At 40.6% G+C, this 21334-nt stretch overlaps 1 protein-coding gene across 1 annotated transcript in view; it reads left to right on the top strand.

Moving 5' to 3' along the window:
* Nucleotides 1-20360, top strand: part of ANKRD55 (ankyrin repeat domain 55) — a 107211-nt gene extending 86851 nt beyond the window's left edge. The window contains exons 8-11 of the mRNA XM_030759624.2: nt 3728-3895; nt 7257-7897; nt 15731-15823; nt 18234-20360. Coding sequence (XP_030615484.1) covers nt 3728-3895; nt 7257-7897; nt 15731-15823; nt 18234-18355 — 1024 coding nt within the window. The 3' untranslated portion in view covers nt 18356-20360. The remainder of the gene's footprint in view (nt 1-3727; nt 3896-7256; nt 7898-15730; nt 15824-18233) is intronic.
* Nucleotides 20361-21334: the final 974 nt, after the last annotated feature.

Below are 21334 nucleotides of genomic sequence, written 5' to 3'. Positions count from 1 at the left end.
GTTTGCATGTTCCATAAATCGTTCCTTGGCTTCTGACACTCCAGCCAACACTGATTCTTGTACCCATCATCTCCTGCCCTTCAGAGACCACCTCATCGCCCACTGCTTGTCTCTGATGAATTTCTTCTGAATCATGGGCCCTGATTCTCCAGCTCCTCACTGTGATAGCTGAGTCCAGTCTGCTATGTTTGTAGGACTATCCTGAAGCTTAGAGATAAGAAAGGAACTACAGCTTAGATAACCTGAAATTGGATGCTACATATTGCCCACGAAGGCTCTATGTGTATTAGTTAGAAGTTATCTATGCTTCTCCTGTTTCTCTGCAAAATAATATTTTTGCCTGTGTCCTTCTGGACTTCTTCCATGTTGATGGCCAGAAGAATTAAAACAGTCACTCTTAGCAATTGTTGTGAAGGAGTATTTCACAATGCTCCAGAGAGAATTGTCACGTGTTGGTAAACCTGACTACATTGATATCCAGCCCTCCATCTACTGAATTTATGGGCAATATATTCTCTAAGCAGGAAGGCATAATATGGCTGATGCCTCATCTTGTTTCATAATAAATATTGTTTGGAGTCCTCACTCACACAGAATGGAATGAATCATATCTGCTACATGTTCAAATAGGCAGTGTGATTGATGACTGTGTTGAAAAAATATACGCTCCTATTAAGGGTTCTCAAATTTCTGCCCATATCATAACATGAGGAAAAGGATGCTTGATTGACAGAGGACACGATTTACCATGGGGACTGTGGTCGCACTGTGGACATGGCTACTCTCCGAATACTAAGACCCAAGCCCCTTCGCAGATGCCCGGCCCGCAGGCTGCCTCCATGTCTGAGAGACCTCTTGGCTCTCCCAGGGGTGGCCTTCTGCCAGCGGTCAAGCCCCAGAGTAAAGCCAAGAAGAGGCCTTCCATGCCCTCCTTTCCTGCCTCAGGACTGATCCTTTCCCAGAGTGACTGACAGGAAGAGTAGCCACTCTCTTCACGGGAAACCCCATTCACAGGCATGTCCTTTTTCACTGTGCCCCTCCTTAGCCTCCCAGGGTCCCACTGCCCAGGCACACCACACAGACATCCCCCACCACCCATTTCCCAGCATCTCTGCCAAGGAAGCACGGTTTGGGTCCCCTTTGCTCTTGGGTCCAGTGGTCCTTTATGTTCTTATCACCTTCTTGTCCCATCTGCCTTGATGGTTCTTTCTACAGCTGGGGAGCTAATTTACTCCAAATCTGCTCTCAGTTCTGGGCTTGGCTTTTGGAAACAGAAAGACACTGACTATTTCTCTTATCCACCCTGCTATATCCCTCCCCTGAGATTGAGCATAAAATCAACCATATCCTTAAATGAGGAAAGAGGAAGGGTAGAAAAGTATGTATATACGTCAGGATCTCAAAATATGATCCCACTGCACTAATAAATGGTGTTGAGAAAAGTTGGCTATGTAACTGGAAAAATGGTCAGACTGGCTCCGGGCCTCACCACACATATCAAAATACACATACAGACACACGTGCAGTTTTTTTTTTTTTAATCCAAATAAATCTAGAAGAAAATATTGGTTTCCTTTTTATTTACATTCAGTAAAATTTACTTTTTTTTTGATGTATAGTTTTATGAATTTTAACACATGCATAGATTCATGTTACCACCACAAGCAAGATTCAAGACAATTCTGTCACCTCCAGCATCAACTCAGGTTGTCCTTTTGTAGTCAAGGCCTCCCCCATCTCTAAGCTCTGGCAACCACTGATTAGTTCTGTCTCTTGGGTTTTGCCTTTTCCAGAATGTTATATAAATGGAAATATACAGTATGTAATCTTTTGAGATTGGTTTATTTCACTTGGTAGAATGACTTGAGATTCATCTATGTTCTATATATCAGTAGGCTGTTCTTTTTATTGCTGAGTAGGATTCAATTTTGTGGATGAACTATAGTTTGTCTTCACCCATTGAAGGACATTTTAGGCAATTATGGATAACGCTGCTATAAACATTTGTGTATAAGTTTTTGTGTGAACATAAATTTTCATTTCTTTAGCTATATATCTAGAAGTGAGATTGCTTGGTCATATGGTAAGTATGTTTAACTTTAGAAGGAACTGACAAACTGTTTTCTGGTGTGACTGTTTCCATTTTGTATTCCCACCAAGAATGTATAAAAGTTCAGGTTACCCTGACTCTTCATCAGCCTTTGGTATTGCCAGGTTTGGGGTTTTTTTTTTCCAATTTTTTTTTCAATTGAAGTATAGTTGATTTACAATGTTGTACCAATCTCTGCTGTACAGCAGTGACTCAGTTATACACACACAGACACACACACACACAGACACACACACAGACACATACTATATATACATTCTTTTTATTTTTTCTTAATTTTAGCCATTTAAATAAATATGTAGTTGTATCCCATTGTGTTTTAATTTGCATTTCTCTAATGACAAATGTTATTGAGCACGTTTTCATGTGCTTATTTACCATTTATGCATCTTCTTTGATAAAGTGTTCAGATCTTTTGCTAATTTATTTTAATTGGCGTGTGTATTTTTTTATTCAGTTTTGGAATACTTTACATATTCTGAATACAAATTCTTTGTTGAATGTGCAGTTTGCAAATACTTTCTTCCAGTCTCAGGCTTTTTTTTTTCTTCCTTAAGAAAATAATAGTTTTACCATTTAACAAGGTTTAAATACTGATGAATATTCATCCACCTTCTGGCTGATGAAGGACTTTCTAAAACATAAAATCATGAAACAAACCAAAAATGAAGAGGTAAATAAATGTGATTATTCCTTAAAATTTTTTATGGAAAATCACTAAAAAATTAAAAGCTAAGGGCTTCCCTGGTGGCGCAGTGGTTGAGAGTCTGCCTGCCGATGCAGGGGATGCAGGTTCGTGCCCTGGTCCGGGAAGACCCCACATGCCGCGGAGCAGCTGGGCCCGTGAGCCATGGCCGCTGAGCCTGCACATCCAGAGCCTGTGCTCTGCAACGGGAGAGGCCACAACAGTGAGAGGCCCGCGTACCGCAAAAAAAAAAAAAAAAAAAAAAATTAAAAGCTAAGTAACAAATTAGAGAAAATGTTTTCATAAACATAACCTAGAAAAAAATTGATACCTTAAATATTTTAAAAACCCATATAAATTAGTAAGAAAAACTAATAATCTAATAGAAAAATGGGCATAGGGCATTAAGAATCATTTCAATGAAGAAACTCAAATGGTAAATAAACATATATTTCAAAAGTTCTTCCTCACTATTAATTAAAGAAATGCAGAAGAAAACAACACTGAAGTACCATGTTGCCTACCAAGTTGGCAAAAGTCTTTAAAGATGGTGATAATACAATATTGGGAAGGAATAGGGACACAGCTAGTAGGAGGAGAGATTGAGCCAGTTTTTTTGGAAGGCAGTTTGGCACTATGTATAAGGAGCCTTATGATTGTTCATACCCTTTGACCCACTACTTCCTCTTCTAGGAAATTCTCAGAAAGACCAAAGCAGGTGGAAGGCCACAGAATATCAGAATTAGAGGAGAGGCCCTTACACACATACACCATCATCCTGAAGCCGCATTTAATACATACCATTTCCACACTGTAAATAGCAACAAGTCTTTCCTGCCATGACCCAACTTCAAGCAGGAGCTGTTGCCAGCTAAGTAACCTGTACCATTCATGTGCTCAGACACTTATGCTGTTCCCCTGTGGTCCCCCAGGACACCTCTGCACTGGGCTGCAGCTGCAGGAAAGGCAGACTGTGTGCAGTCACTGCTGGAGCTGGGCATAGACAGCAACCTGCGAGACATCAGTGAGAGCACACCCCTGGCCTATGCCCTGTACTGCGGTCACACGGCCTGTGTCAAGCTCCTCTCCGAAGAGAGCAGGTGAGCGCACCAGGAGGCACTCATTTTTTCTTCCTTTCAAAGATTTATAAAATTGGATGAAATTGTTTAAACTGCCAAAACTAGCAGAAAATCAGCAATAACTTAATAATCGTGTTTGCCATTATCTAACATGTAATGACATGTCCTTGACGCTGTGGAGCAAAATGATAGTAGTAAGCCTGAATCCATCAGGCTAATATTCACTGAACTCTAATCTCTTCTTTCCTTTTTCTCCCTTTCCTCGTCCCGTTATGCCATATACTATTTATTTATTTATGGCTGCATTGAGTCTTCGTTGCTGCGCGTAGGCTTTCTGTAGTTGTGGCGAGTGGGGACTACTCTTCGTTGCGGTGCGCAGGCTTCTCACTGTGGTGGCTTCTCTTGTTGCGGAGCATGGGTTCTAGGCGCGTGGGCTTCAGTAGTTGCAGCACGCGGGCTCAGTAGTTCTGGCATGCAGGCCCTAGAGTATGCCGTATACCCTTAGTTGCTCTTCTGCCTAAATCAGCGTTTCTCCAACTTTTTGTTCTCAGGACCCTTTTACACTCTCAGAAATTATGGAGGACCCTAAAGAGCTTTTGTTTATGTGAGTTACACCTATCAATATTTATGGCATTAGAAATGAAAACTGAGAAACTTTTGAAAAAATATTTTGTTATTAATTTAAAGTAATAACCCATTACATTTACAAGTTAACATTAATACCATATTTTTAGTTAAAAAATAACCCATTCTTCAAAACAGACCAAAAAAAATGTAATGAGAAGAGCAGTTTTGTTCTACTTTGCTCTTTGAATCTCTTTGATATCTTTACAGAAGCTTAATAGAATACAGCTGCATTCCCACATCTGCTTCTGCATTCAATCCATTGCAATATGATTGTTTTGACTGAAGTGTATGAAAACAATCTGGCCTCACATAGATATGTAGGTGAAAAAGGGAGGAGTATTTCAAGAGCCTTTTCAGATAACTGTGGACACTTTTCCTTTGATACTACGCCAAAACTTGACAAGTAGTAGTTTCCTAAAGCTTAGTGGCAATGTGGACTCTGTCACCATATCAGTGAAGTTTTTGAATTCTGTTACATTAAAATCCATTCATCTCTCTAGCACTTTAAATGTGTCTTACATCTATGCATGATTTTATAATATCTTGCATTGGTCATTTGGAAAATATTGGTTTACTTAGTTATGAATATCTTCCAAATAGTACATTTCATTATACAATACCAGAAAAAAAATCACATTTGTTAATATCACCACTGATCTCATCAGAAAAGCCTCTATGTATCAGGAAGCTGTCAAGCTCACAGTGTGCATACAAATTTTCCAAAATTCTGATTTTTGCTTGAAAGCTAGATTTTTGTCATTGGCAACGATTAATGTCAGTTGTTTACCTTGAAATGACAGGCTCACTTTGTTCATTTTTGAGAAATCAAATGACCAACTCCAAATAACCACAGCTTGTCTATAAGCCATAAAAATCATGTTTCATGAAAAAAGTGTCTAGTTCAGCTAGCAACTCAAACAACGGCACAAATGTTTTACCTCAAAACAACCATTGTACTTCAGTATATAGTAGAATTGTTTATGAGTAATTCCTATTTTATCGAAAAAATGTATCTCAAGGATCAATATTTAGTAAAATTAATAACATTTACTGGACATTATTAAGTTTAATGGCAATTTTTTTAATGAAAGTCTATTGTTGTTACTACCTTGATATGTGCCAAGGAGCCCACAGTTTCACCCACTTGCTCTCTTGCACCCTTGGTGTAAAAAGCAGACCAGTGGAAAAAACACTGGTGAGGGGCTTCCCTGGTGGCGCAGTGGTTGAGAGTCCGCCTGCCGATGCAGAGGACATGGGTTCGTGCCCCGGTCCAGGAGGATCCCACGTGCCGCGAAGCGGCTGGGCCCATGAGCCATGGCCGCTGAGCCTGCGCGTCTGGAGCCTGTGCTCCGCCGCAAAAAAAAAAAACAAAAAAAAAACAAAAACACCGGTTAGAAGTGATATTATTATGAATATAAGTTAAACCTCAGAAACTTCTGAAGACTATCAGGGCCCTCACCTCCAGGTTCAGTGGACCATACTTTGAGACCCACTGACCAAAATCACAACCTTAAGAGGAGAAGGAGATTGTTTATAGAAGATGCTGAAGTAGCATCAGTTAGCACAGGGGCATATTCTGTATGGGGAAACTTGAAAGAATGCTAGAGATCTCCTGGGGTTCTCTCTGGTAGTATCAGGAGTCCAGAAGTTGTGTTTAATATTTCAAAAAGCCTATTCAAGGTGAAAGGAGGATAAAAATATATCACAGGAATAAAGATTCAATTATACACTGTGTGACCTGCAGAAAAAAAAACAAAAACAAAAACCATTCATTATATGCAGCCAAAATGAGGGGTGATTTTTTCAAATTACATATTACAATATCTCACTCCAAAGAGTAATGTTGCAATCTGGCTTTTAGGGCATGAACACAGTCAGGTTTCATCATTAACTCATACCACAGAAAGCATTAAATCAATTGTGGCCTCAGAAGAGAACAACACAGAATTTTCCAAGGAACAAAAACAGAATAGTGCCTCAGGGAAACTCTCCACACAGGAAGAGCCAGCCGGACAGCTGCTGACCGTTTTTTCCTTTAGAAATTGCCTGCTCATTGGGCATTGCTCATTTTCTTCTCCTGCCACGCCCAACCTCTGGAATACACACTTCCTCTTCTGCAGCTGAAGCCCAGACAAAAGCTTCTCTCCTCGTCTTCCTTTAGTACACTTTTTCAATAGGAAATTTAGTAAAAGCTCAACAAGAAACAACACACAAACAGCGTAAAATGGGCGGGCTTCCTATCAGAGCTCTGCCCAGATCTCCTGGGATCCCTTTCAGAGAAAGCCTAAAATCACACTCCCCCGACATCTGCAACCTCCACCCTGCTGCTGCTAGTTGAAGCCTGAAGGCCAAATGTACTCCACATTTGGCCTTCATCTCTTTGACATAAAGCTTGCACTCCTACTGACTGTCCTTAAGAAGTGAGAACAGTAATACTGTGAGGTATTTTCAGCTTACTTGATCCCTGGGAGAAAACAAATTTTGAAAGGATAGTTTCTGAGGGAGCAGGTGAAATCTAACTAAGAAATGTTCTAACTGGACAGAGAACTGACCATGGCAAGGAAGGGGATGGCCAAGGAGGTTGTGAGTAGCTCTTGCACATCACCTTTGACTTAAGAGGGCTTCGAGTGTCTATGGATGATCTCAGACAACCTGCTCAGGTGGATGGAATAGAGGGAGGTCTGTTGTGTGGTTACTGCTGGTGTCTCCACTTCCTGCCCTCACATAGCATCCTTGTTATTTTATATTCCCATAGAACAGAGCCTACTCGACCCCTTCCTTCCCAGAAGAGTAGACCCCAGAAGAAGGAGGGACGATTCAGCATGCTCAATCAAATCTTCTGCAGGAACAAAAAAGAAGAGCAGAGGGCCTATCAGAAAGATCACTGCAGGGACTGGCACAGGGCGGAGCCCACCTCGGAAGTTGATGACATCATCACCACCTTTGACAGCAACATGGATACCAACTGCCAAGAACAGCCTGGTGATCAGGTGGCTATGGTTGACTTTAAGAAGAGGACCTCAGAGAATTCAAAATATCACTTGCCAGAAAAGAAGCCTCTGGCCCATAAAGGACTTCCGCCAATCAGAACGCAGAGTCTCCCACCCATCACCCTAGGCCATAACTTCCTGACAGCCCCCCAGGGGGCCACTTCCCATGCTGGCCTGAGCTCTGGTACTCATCATGCTGCCCAGAAATCTCAGAAAAGCCGAAGTGAGCAGGATTTATTGAATAACAGAACTGGCTGCCAGGTATTGCTAGATAACCAGGTGTTCTATAAAGCTTGGACTGTGTCTTCTTCTGATAAGCTGCTAGACAGGTTGCTTACCAGCAGATCCAGTCACCAGGAGGTGTCGGGGCCGCCACATCTTCCTCATCTACATAATCCTTCATCAGGTAATGTCCCTGCTTCCTTCTTTCTCATTTCTGACTGATTCTATACAAGAAATGTGTTATGCAGTCCTGGGTTAGGAACTGGAGTGACAGGAGGTGGCCTAGAGGACAGGGTCAGAATGGAAATGGGTGATTAGGCTACCTTTTTCCCTTGAGTGTACTGGATTCAGGATTTCCAGGCTATGGAAACAGTCTGCGTTTCCACCTCGAGAGCAATCATCAAGTAAAAGTATGTGCCTTCTCATCTTATCTCATCGTAGCAGATATGTGTGGTGACTGGCAGATTAGAGCAGGAATATTACTATTTCCACTAGCAAGTATTCTTAAGCAGGGATACTTGGCAGTATCACCTATGAGGGGTTGATTTGTTTGTGTGATTGTTTGTTTTTAAATCATGTGTTCGATGACCACTCCAGGACTACTGAACCAAGATCTTGGTGAGGCAAAAGGGAAAATGGCAATGCCTTCTATGTATACACGTAGAAAGAGAACACATTCACACATGTGTGGCTCAGGTCTCCATACACACCAAAGGGTTACGTGGCAATTCTCCCTCCTGCCTCTTGCCCCAGCTACTGAGTGCCCCTCATCCAAAGCTATGTTATTAATTTTTTGTTTACCTTCCAGAGATATTTTATACATATTTAAATATACATGTATATATACATTTTAAATAAGTGTATCACACTAAAGAATCTATATTTTTATACACATGCAAGCAATATATACGTACCTATTTTCCCATTTAACATTTGTGTTAAACAAATGTATCACACTAAAATTTTTATTTCTTTGTTAACGGCCCCCAGGTGATTCTGATGTATACCAGAGACTAAGAACTATCGTTCTAATAAAGCAGAGGCTGCAAAACAACTTCCAAAATCAGTTCATTACTAATGCAGTAATCAAGTGAATTAATTACTAGTATTTAAAAATCGTGAAGTTTGACATAAAAATTTAAAACTCTAGCTTCTCTTGAGAAGTTGAAAAGTCTGGCAACACTGAACCCAAATTTCACTTGGCAATAATTGCCTGGATCTGAGTAACCACTATCCCCATAGACATCACTTGGACATCACTGTCCCCAGTTCAACCCAGTCTGCACCACTCTCCAGTATCTGCCTGTGGAGCGTCAGTTGTTCTTTATCAACAAGTTTCTGTTGTTGTTTTTCTTATAGTAGGGTTAAGAGGAAAAATGATATATTGCTTGAACCATATTTCTTTCAGAAGTAGAAAAATGAAAGCCCAAGGGGGCTATGTATATTTTAAGAAGTAGAGGAGCACAGTATATCTTTGGAAATAAGGAATATTCCTTCCTGTTTAATATGCAGCATGAGTCTGGCTCTCCTCACTCATCTTCATGTACCTGATGTCTGAAACCTGTGAGGTAGAGTATGGCTTCCCTCATACATATTTATATGTTTTTAAGCACAGGATAGATAGGAATAAACACATGAAGGCTATTTCCTGAGAAAAACTTCCCTCAAGATTTTACTTCCTCCACTAAGCACTGAAGCGTGGGTAGTTTTTCCTTGTGTTCTGCAGAAGGGTGAGGAAGAAAAGATATTGATCTGCTGTCTTTGGTGGCCTCCAGGGCCTTGACTCAGCCTGCTTTCTGGAGTTAGTCCTGTCTTGGCTAATATCTTCTTTTTGAAATTTTTTTGAAATTTGTGAAAGTCTTGCTCTTTTTCTGTTCCCAGGACAGCCTTGGGCTGTCTTTTCTATATCAGTTAGGATTGGGTTCATCTGCCTGTAACAGAAATCCAAAGTAACAGTGGCTTAAACAGCATAGAAGTTTATTGCTCTCATATGAAAGTAGTCGACGGTGATGGTTCCCAGGTGCTTGGTGAATCCATGATCACCAGAGACCCAGGCTCCTTCCATCTGTATGCTCTACAACTTAACCTATGCCTTTCATCCTTTGGATCATTGCACATTTCATAATGTCTGACAGAGCAGGAGGAAGGAAGGGGGGTGGGGCGGAAATGGATGTCCGCCAGCTGAATTAGCTCCCATTAATAAGTTATCTCCCATAAATTCCACAGTCTGCTTCCATTTCTTTGGCCAGAACTTTAGTCACATGATCATGCCTATCTGCACGGGAGACTGGGAATTGGATCCTTTTAACTGGGCACATGACCGTCCCTCCAAAATTGGATTTTTGTTTCTAGGAGGAAAAAGAGAATAGATATTGGATAGAGAACTAGTAGATTCTTTCACATGTGCCATCTAAAACCTTCTATATTATTTAAAATAAAAGGAAATTCAATAAATTGGTTTGAGGATTTGTTTCACTTTTCCAGTGAAGTAACTTGAAAAGTCCTATGGGGCAGAAAAGGAGAAGCAGAATTCTCCAAGGGAATGTCAAATAATTAGCCATGCCTGTACCAAAGCATTTATTTTTTTCAACCAATTTTTTTTTTTGTAGATGTTGGGGGTAGGAGTTTATTAATTAATTTATTTATTTTTGCTGTGTTGCGTCTTTGTTTCTGTGCGAGGGCTTTCTCTAGTTGTGGCAAGCAGGGGACACTCTTCATTGCGGTGCGCGGGCCTCTCACTATTGCGGCCTCTCTTATTGCGGAGCACAGGCTCCAGATGCGCAGGCTCAGTAGTTGTGGCTCACGGGCCTAGTTGCTCCGCGGCATGTGGGATCCTCCCAGACCAGGGCTCGAACCCGTGTCCCCTGCATTAGCAGGCAGATTCTCAACCACTGCGCCACCAGGGAAGCCCCAACAACCAATGTTTTTGAATGCTGATAATAACTAGGAGCCATTCTAAGTAACTGAGTCATGACAAGATAAACTCCCAAGAATCTTCAGCCTATAAATGAACTTTAAGGTACATGGATTTGCTAAACTGATTATACAACTCACTTTAAATTGATTTTCTTCTCATGTTTAGATACAAAATCATAAAGAGTTTTAAATGGAAAGGACCTTAGTTCTTTCACTCATTCTTTAATGGATAATGTCTTTAAAGGATAATGTCTATTATCCTGATTTATGAAGAGGCAGCACATCCAGTGGTTAAGAAAGGGATTCTTTTTTTTGGCTGCACCACACGGCTTATGGGATTTAGTTCCCTGACCAGGAATCAAACCTGGGACCATGGCAGTGAAAGAGCCAGCTTCTAACCACTGGACTGCCAGGGAATTGCCCCAAGAGAGGGATTCTAAAGTCACACTATCTGGGTTCAAATTCTGACTCTCTCATTTACTTGCTGTTACTGAATCTCTCTGAGCCGTTGTTTCTTCATGTCAAAAATGGGAGGAAATACCTAACATGTAGGGCTGTGAGTTGCTGTTAAGATTAAACAAATTGATGCATATAAAATACTTAGAACAGTGATTGAGCATAGTACTATACACACATACACATTTGTGGGGTTTTTTTTTTTTTAGCTATGTGCCAGGCCCTATGCTAAGCACTATGCCTTAGAGACAAGCTACAGATGACCTTTGTTTAAAAGATGATGACATTTAAGTAAATGTGCTAGTCAGCTGCCTTTTTGCTCTCGGATCTAGTCTCTTCCCTCCAGCTCTACTTTGTATCTCAGGAAACTACACTTCCCAGGCTCCCTTGCAGCTGCTTCCAGGTACTTTTGGCCAAGTACCAAGAGGCACTGGCAATAGAGTAAGAGCAGGAGAAAGAGGAAAACAAGTGTAGCTCTACACAGTGTCCCTCTGCTTCCTATGGATTCTCCAACAGGGCTTCCAATTCCTCCCACTTCCTCCACAAAGCCCCTCACTCTGTGGTTCTGGCTCCCACTAGCTTCTGAGCCTTGGTGATACCAACTCTTCCCCTTATCACTCCAGCCTAGAAGTGGTTGCATCTTCCTGCTGTGGTTAATCTCTGGATTGTCCTTCTACCCTGTCCTCTGGCTTCTCACCTTTTCCACCAACCAGTATAACCACCTTTCTGTATGAAATTCCCTCTGTTTCAAGGCCTAAAGGAGTCTCTATTTTCCTGAATGAGCCCTGATTGATAAGGCAAGACATGTCATCTCTCTCGGCTACAGTTTTCCTACCCTCTGGATACAGAGTCTGGGGCCATTTTGTTTCATGAGGCCCTTTCCAGTTATAATTTACATGGCCTAGAATCTGCTCAGTCTTGCAACTAATTGTTCTGAATATGTCACTAAGGACATATTCAGAACTTGAACCCAGACCTCCTAAATAGGAAGTTATCCCATGGCAATGTACATATTTCTCTCTTTAAGTCTCAAAGTCCAGTTTGTTAGTATGCTTACCAAATTACCTACAATGTGATTTTCTTAGAAATTACACTGTACTCCCCAAAATAAAAAGATTTCTCTCTGCCTTATAGATTTTATTTTTGTGAATATTTTTTAACCCAATTTGAGGTGTTGTTTTTAGAACTGCTGAAGCTTCCAGAGTACAGTTGGGAGGGTTCACTTAAGGGGTTCAAGTTGTTACTCTAGGCAGGTTGAAACTCAGTAGATTTCTACACTGAGCTCCCATACTTGATTTGAAACCTAAAGTAGCAAAGCATTTGGATACTATAAATCATACCACAGCACCACTGACTTGAACTTGGATGGTCCCTTTACTTTGGATTTTCTCTTTTCACACCCTGGGTTTAGTGGAAATAATATGGGCTAGCAGTGATTGCTACCGTTTGAATTCCAGGCAGCTAATGTCCTGTGCTTACATCAGCAGCCCTGAACATTTAGCTGTAATGATTATTGCTTAACATTTATTGAGACCTGTCACTGGGCTAGATGGAGAGAGATGCGGGATGAGGCACTTAACTTAATGAGGGAATTTGGAGCACATCAGCTTAATTCATTGAGAGCAGCTTTCAGAGAAAATTGAACAGAAAGCTCTGTGGTGTTTGCTACCAGCCTGGTTATTTGCAGGCTATCACAAGGAAACTAACGCAGTGTTTGCTTCCTTTCTCCCTCAAGAGAGAACTTTCTTCTCCAGAATTTTCTAGAGTACCCCAGCAACAACGCGCTCTCCTCCTCAGGTCTGATAGTAGGTAGGTCTGATGCTGTGACCACCTCTGTTTAAACCCATCAGAAGCTTTGCATCTTAACAGGATGAAGGCCAGATTCTTTAGCTGGCAAACAAAGTCCTCCCAACGTGGCCTGGCCTCACTTCCCATTCTCAACTTCTGCACCTCCCGTCTCAAATCCTTTCCTCCCACCCCCCAACCCCTTGAACAGTTCCTTGAATATCTCTCAGTTCCTATACAACTACATACCTTTTTACTCTATGACGTTTTTGCCCATGTTATTTTTATCCACTGTGTGCTTGACAGATTCCTACAATCTTTTAAGAACCAGCCCAAAACTTGCCTCCTATGTAGAAGTTACCCTGACTGCTGTAGGAGGTGTGACCCATTTTCACTATCCATCATAAAAGAATATCTCTGCCTTATTAAGCCTCCTCTGGGGCAGTGAACCACATACTTCCCCTTCAACAGCACTGCAGGAGAGGAATTTTTATCCCCATTTTAGAGATGAAGAAATTGAGGAGTAGACTGGTTAGCCCACTGACCTAAGGTCACAGAGCTAGCTAGGAAGTAGCAGAGCAGATGTGCAAGCGAGGTCTATGGGATTCAAGACACACTGACCTCTGATACCCTCACAGCACTACTCATGTCCTTCAGAAGTACAGCTTTACCTGTCTCTCTTCCCATCAGCCCCTCCTGAGCACCTTGCCTTCTGTTTGTACTCTAGGCTCTGGAATACAGTGAGTTTGCAATAGATGAGTGCTGAATTATTATTAATCTTCATTCACTTCTGTTTCCTCATTTAACGATGAAAACGTTTCCTGCCTTTTTATTCTAAGACATTGGTCCTCAACCCTGTCCCCACAGGCTGGACACTCCCTGAAGGTGCCTACAGCCCAGATAAGAGAACTTTGGACTATGCACATTCTGCCTTGTCCTTCAAAACTGAGCAAAATGCCAGTGTGGAAAAAAGTTTAACTCTCCTCGCACCTCCTCCCAAATCACTGCTGAAGTCCTTCTCTGCCACTTCTCCCATCCTATCAATATTGCTGTGGCCCCTAAGGAGGCAGGATAGTGTGGATTTTAGGTCCAGAGCCTGGGGGACACTTCCCATCATGTGATCTTGCAGACAATTTAGAACTTCTCCAAGCCACAGTGTCCTCATTTGTAAAATGGGGATGATAATAGTATCTATCTCACAAGGGAAGGTGATTGTTAGGATTAAATGAGACTATGCCTACAGCAGTTAGTCCAGTCCTTGACAATAGTAAGTGCTCAATATGCATTATCCATAATTATCATTATCTCATTTTTGGTTTTGCAAATTTCTGCTCAAGTGTTCATGGATGAATAATCAGGTATGAGCTGATATGGGTTTTATTGTAATTCTACTTAGGAATGTTTTCTTTTAAATAATGGCTTGTGAGGTTATTTAACCTTCAAAGTTCAAAGGAATAAAAATATAATGGCAAAATGTCCACCAAGGAGACTAGAAATTTTGCTTACTGTTCATCAAATGACATCAAATGACACTGCTCAGATGACTGCCCCTACAAATCTACCACTGGACTCACCGAAGCAGATGGGAGGTGGATCATGGCTAATGCTTTTTTTCCCCTGTTCTAAGGACTGCTTTACCCAAACGGAAGACTTAAACCCTATGAGTGTTGCTGTAGTGATTCTGGTTCCTACTAGACTACTAAACGAAAGATCAAATGAATACAGGCCCCACTGTCCAGGAGATCATGTTAAACATGCCACAGAATAACACTGTAATAATTGCTAATGTTTATTGTTTACTCTATAAGCTAAATGCTTTACCTTTGTTCTCCTCATCTTTATGACAACTGAAAAAGACAGATAAAATTATTTTCAGCATTTTACATGTGAGGAAATTAAGATTTAGAGACAGAACATCACTTGCCCGAGTTGGGAATTAAGCCTAATCCTGTCTGACCCCAGAGCCCAAACTCCTATTTATTATACCATTTGGTCAACTTGTTAAATGGACTTAACTTTTGTGTAGTCCCTTCTATTTTCAGGTGTTTGGAACATCCATCTCTTGTAATCAGTCATGTGCTAATAAATGTTTAATAGGTGGCTCTTCAGAGAAAAATCAGTACTTGCTGATTTCCCTGATGTAAATATTCCCACCATGGCTGACGTCAAGCCACCAAGTATGATGTAAACCAGCTCACAAAATTCCTGAAAATTTAAGAGCTGTTATGCATAGCTCCAGCATAACTCTACTGGTCATCTAAATTAGATCATCCAGATCTCCCAAGTGCTTTCACTCAGCTCCCATCTTCTAGATCAGTGTGTCTCAATCCTGGATTCACAACAGAATCACCTGGGAGCTGACAAAAATCTGGCATCCTATCCCAGCCCCAGAGATACTCATTTATTTGGTGTGGTGTTTAGCCAGAGTAGCATCTTTTTTTAACTCCTCAGATAATTTCTCTGCGCAGCCAGGAGTAAGAAACACAGCTCTAGAAGAATATATTCTACTCATCACCCACTCATTCAACCCAGATTGACCAATATGTGATACACTAATACCCTATGTTATTTTTCAAACTTTTAAGTTTTGTAGAGTGCATGGTCAGCTGTGCTTGTTCAGAAAATTGTATTTAAATAGTTTACTCAAGAAATGATTTCTGATACCTTTTCCTTTCATTTAAACAGTGACTGGAATGTGATAGAAACAATATGGTAGAGCTATTAGTATTTTGTTGTTGTTGTTGTTAACATCATAAATTTCATGATCTATAACAACCTTTATGATTCTTTCATCCATTGGATTTTATAATTTGCCCTTGGTTGAGTCTCATATGATTGATGCAAATATGTTTGTCCCCAGGACAAAATTTTCAGCATCTCTCCCCAAACAGACCTAAAATCTGGGATCTTCCTTTCACCCGGAACAACCTGGCTCCCCTACCAGACCAAAAATGTAAGTATTTTGAATTTTCCTCGGCTTCCTTTGCAAAGGTTAACACTGTTAACACGTCTAGACAGGACTAAATGTTATTTTGGTTTACTTTCATTTTTTTCAAGAGAACATCAGGTGCCCAACCCTATAAATTACAGGAAAATAAAATAGAGACAGTCTTCAAAGCTTCATCCAACATGGTAATGCTTGTTTAAAAAAATACTCCCTCCCTTGAGGAATTTTTGTGTTTGGACTATAAAAACAATAACAGACGTTTATTTTGCTATGTACTATTTAATGTCTTTAATGCTTTAAAAATTCTTCTCTTAAGACTGGCTTCCTGACATTGTCTTCCTTACTATGTTGGACAGATAGAAATGTGTCTTACCTCTCCGCTCACAGGCTAATGCATTCCTAAGCAGAAAGGAATGATCAAGTAGATGCTGTTCATCAGTTTTACTGTTAGCGTTATTTTATGCAAAACTTCTCACAATATAAACTGTTAATATAGTCTATTCACCAAGTGATCAGGTTTGCCTGTGCCTAAGTATTATCTGGGGTGCTTGTTATAAAGGGGATTCCTGAGCCCCACGCCTAGAAATTTGGAGATTGTAAATCCTTATATCTGTACTCTGAGGCAGTAGAGATGAGAAAACTGAGTTCAGAGAGGTCACATAACTTGCCCGTTATTTAGGTAGTAAGTAGCAGAGCCAGAAGCAGAATTACAGGATACCGAGTCAGCTGTCACATGAAACAGGTGATACTTACTGGATTTTTTTTTTTTTTTTTTTGGCTGCGTTGGGTCTTCGTTGCTGCGCTCGGGCTTTTTCTCTGGTTGCGGCGAGCGGGGGCTACTCTTCATTGTGGTGCACGGGCTTCTCATTGCAGTGGCTTCTCTTGTTGCGGAGCATGGGCTCTAGGCACGTGGGCTTCACTAGTTGTGGCACGTGAGCTCAGTAGTTGTGGCTCGCGGGCTCTAGAGCGCAGGCTCAGCAGCTGTGGCGCACGGGCCCAGTTGCTCCGCAGCATGTGGGATCCTCCCAGACCAGGGCTCGAACCCATGTCCCCTGCATTGGCAGGCGGACTCTCAACCACTGCACCACCAGGAAAGCCCCTACTCACTGGATTTTAATTTCCTTCCTTCCTGTTCTTCCTATCCCAACCCACTCTTTTATAACATGTACTCAAGCACTTGTGTGCACATACACACACACACACACTCTCTCTCTCTCTCTCTCTCTTGCTCTCTCGCTCTCTCGCTCTCTCGCTCTCTCGCTCTCTCTCTCTCTCTCTCTCTCTCTCTCTCTCTCTCTCTCTCTCTCTCCCCACATCTTCTTAATTGCAGAGGTTAGATGATTTAGAAGCTGCCCTATTTAAGACAAGTTCCTTAACCTTTCTGTACTTCAGTTTCTTCACTTAGCTTATAAGAGTAGTTCAACCTGATAAGACTGTTGAGAGGATTAAATGAGATAATGTACATAAAACCCTTTGCAGCTGTTTGCCCAGAGTAAATATCCAATATATTTTTTATGCCCCAGGCTACAGTTCAGATGGGACAAAGCAAGAGTTCTAGAACCCTTTAGGTACAACCCTGTCTTCTTTCAGATAAGGGAAGGGAGAGGTAGAGATTTGTCCAAGGTCACACACACAGTTGGTAGCACAAACCAAGATCTCTGCCTTGACAGATTATTTCCTTTGCCCTTACTAATTTGTCTAAAGGGAGAGTTTTGGATGGTGTGAATTCAATCATTGAATGAAATTCAAGTCTGACCTTGTCTTTAAGCAGAAATGTAGTCACAAAGACATCTAATTGTCTTTGTAGTCACAAAAACATCTAACACTCATCTAAATGTAGTCACAGAGACATCTAACACTCAGCCTTGAATCCTGGTGTGGCTTGGGGAAGCCAAAGTAATGGGATTTTCTTTGGCAGAACCCAGGGGCTTTGCTTTTCACAATTAAATTTAAGGAGACGGGAAGATAAAGATCTTTGATCAACTGTAGCTCTATGAAAAAGAAGTGGAAAGGTACAGTGCTTTTCCTAAAAGAAACCTGAGAACCTTTTGACTTTTGTATAAAAGCACAGTACAAACGTCTTGGGGCTTATTTAGAGCCTTGTGCTGACCTGGCCATCAAGGGCTACACCACCCTAGGAAAAGAAGGCTCTGCTAGGCACCAACAGCCTGATCATGTTTTGATCAAACTTGGCCCCACCTTGTATTTGTGCATATTTGGCATCCCTGACTACATGTGGTAAGCCTGAATAGATAGATAGATATGGCTTTCTCCTGCAGTTTAGCTCTCCCCAAGAAAAGCTTCTTAGAAGGGCCTCCATTCCTTCAGAAATAACACAGTTCTACTGCCATCATTCCTTGTGAGACTCTGAGAGATGCAAACCTTGAAAGTTTTTCATTCTATTCTTTCCTCCCAGTTCTATCTGGAGAACCTCTATGGACAAACCGAGTGCTTCCTGCTATTCCAAGCCAGCGGGGACACAGCCCACCAGCTGAAGAGAGTGAAAACTCTGCCAGTTCCACCAATGATGAAAATTAATCAGTGACTGTGGGTCACTGATTGTAAAAATATAGATTATATATATTTTCAACTGTCAAAGGATAAGATCACTTTGTAAGAACAAAGACTAATTTAGTAAATTGCATTCTATAAGCCATTCATGGTTTTACAACTCAAAATTCTTTGTTCCAAATATGCACTTAGAATCTTTGTGCATATATTGTGAGTTTCCATGACCTCTACATGCCAAAATAAAAAGTCACAACCTGTTATCATCAGGGAAACTTAGCTGTGTTTGGTGGCATGTTTGCTGGTTTTTTTGAATGATTTTATGTTTTTAAAAAATGTATGCTTTGCTGAATAAAAAAGAAAGCACATTCCATACGTGTTTTTTACATTTATTGCAATTCTACTTTGGACTAACAAAACTTAATTAAAATCAAATTAGTAAATTTCTTTAATCAGTCAGTGTTTATGGCTTTTAAGTGTATCATCATCTGCAGAGTATTTTCTGACATCGTTAACTCCCAGCTAGAGCCCAAATCACTTAACAATGTTTATGTATCTTCTTTGTTATTTGATTATTTCCACCTATTGTCACTTTCAGATATGATTGATTGTTCTGATACTGAGAAGATCATGTGAGTTGGAAAGGTCTACATCCTGCCCTAACTGAATGAAATAGACATTCCTCATACATTCCTCAAATACTCTACATATTTAATCATTCTTTTTTCTGTTTCAAAATAAAGGTCTCTGCCTACTCAAGACCTTCCCATACTTATGACATAGCAAACTTTGAAAGACTACTACTAACTGCACATCTCCCTGCTAAGATGTTTGTGTATTGTTTGGATTGAAAGTCCAAGGTTTAGCCATATAAGATCATAGTCACTCCATGTTATTTCCAAGCCTGCGTGGTATTCAGCAAATATCTCAAGTATAACATTCCCATTTTATGTTAGTATTATTTATTTAGGGAGGTCAGACTGTGCCATTTACTAAATAGAGCTCCTCTGAGGCCAAATGACAGTTATTTGGCTTTGCACTTCTAGGAATGTGTACAATACCTAGACCATGCTTAGCCACTCATTCAGCTAATTTTTTTTTTTAGGAAAGAAGGAAGGGAAGGAAGTAGGGAGATAGGGAGTTGGCAAGGTAGAGAGATGTAAGAAGTGATAATAGAAGAAGTTAGTAGTCCACAGTCTCATTTTGCTAATGATAGTTATCTGAATCGGGGATTATAAAAGGGAAAGCCTATGGATCAACCTCCCAAGCTAGACAGTAGCTAGAGGCAGAGCAAATCCTGGTGCAAATGGAAGAGCTCTCAGGACATAGATTCTGAAGGGTTTCTTTTCTTTTTTCTTTCTTTCTTTCTTCCTTTTTTTTTTTTTTTGTGGGCTATTTTTATCTTTGAAGAATCATTCTTTGTAAGTATAAGTTAGGCTGTTCAGCTGTGTCACCTAGCTACTTCTGAATCCATGTCCATCCACAAGTAGATACCTGGCCCTACACTACCTAGACTAGCTGGGATAGCTTAGCCTCTGCTTTAGTAATAAACCCCAAAATCTCATTGGCTAACACAATTTCTTTTCTCATTCACGATACATGTCCCATTTCCAACTGGCAGAGTTGGCTGATGTAGATTCCATTTCAACTTGTACTTCCTTCATCACCAAAATAGAGAAAACCAGAGGTGAGTCTCATTACTTCCTCTCACATTTTATTTGCCAAATTAAGTCATATGGGCATGCCTAACTTCAAAGGGGATAGAGAAATGCAGTCCTTCCGTTTGTGTCAGGAAAGGGGAGAATTAGAATATTTATGAATTATTCAAAAGATTACCACACTAACAAAAGCTCAGGCCCTAAGAGATCACCAAGTGTATAGCTAAGAGGTCAAAGCAATAAATCAAAACAAAACGAAACACCCCTGTATAAAACCCACTATTCCCCCAACACTTGCAGTTATATATACGCACACAGAATCTTCTAATGTTGGGCCTTTCCATCCAAGTTGATATAACAATCTTTGCTTAGCTACGAAAAAGTAATGTACTGCCCACTACCACCTCTTTAAATAGAGCAGCTATCCTTTTGTCTCCAGGTAAAGTTGCTTGTTTGGGGTGGAGTCTTCCTCGGCCAATATTTTACTAACCAAATCAGAGGTATTCACCAAGTTGTGCCCAACTTTAAAAAATTATCAAGCAACTTTTTCTTCTAAAATGATATTTTTTGTTGTTCTTTTACCACTTATATTTCCCTTCATTGCTAAGGATCATAACTTTGCATACATTATTTCATTTGGATCTTTACATCAACCTATATCCCCCAAGTACAGACAAGGAGCCAACGTAGAGAGTGATAAGTAATTTGCCCAATGCAACACAGCTAATGCAGGCATACCTTGGTGGTATTGCAGATCCAGCTCCAGACCACCACAATAAAGTGAATATTACTCTCATTTTTCCTAGTCTGTGGACCACTAGCAGCTGCAAGGTGATTTACCATTCACTGTTAATAAAATTTTTGCTAGGGATTTATTAACAAGACATTTCCTGTTTTTTACATATTAATGTGATAGCTACCTTTGTCCTTCTGGTGACAGCTATGCCAGACGAACATGCTGACTGGAAACTCTTCGGCTTTTGATACAATTTATTCATCGACTTCCCAGATTTGGCCTCTGGAGATGTCCTGGAACTCATTCAGCTGCCCAAAAGACCAAGGTTGGACTAAAACGGAGGTCAGAATGGGAAGGTATTCACTTTGAAGAACAGTAGTTTTGATAGCGACCTACAGTTTGTTGACAGTCTTCATCTACCGGTATTAATATTTCTATCTCAATGTCTGGGAAATATGTAGTTCTGATAGAATTTCCTGATTTTAAAATATCATTTTCCCCTGAAAGCAATAAGAATGTCTAGCTACTGCATGTGAGAGCTGCTATCATGTTCTTTTAATTTAGTTTTTGACTTGAGTGTTGTATTTCATGCTAAGGTTAAATATGTTCCTTCTT

The sequence above is a fragment of the Delphinapterus leucas genome, chromosome 3 (genome assembly GCF_059928025.1).
Source record: "Delphinapterus leucas isolate spDelLeu-1000000601 "Yukka" chromosome 3, BTC_Dleu_Yukka2, whole genome shotgun sequence".
In the NCBI taxonomy this organism is placed as follows: Eukaryota; Metazoa; Chordata; class Mammalia; order Artiodactyla; family Monodontidae; genus Delphinapterus; species Delphinapterus leucas.
Note: the sequence above shows the minus strand (reverse complement) of the source record. Positions and strands in the feature narration are given on the sequence as shown.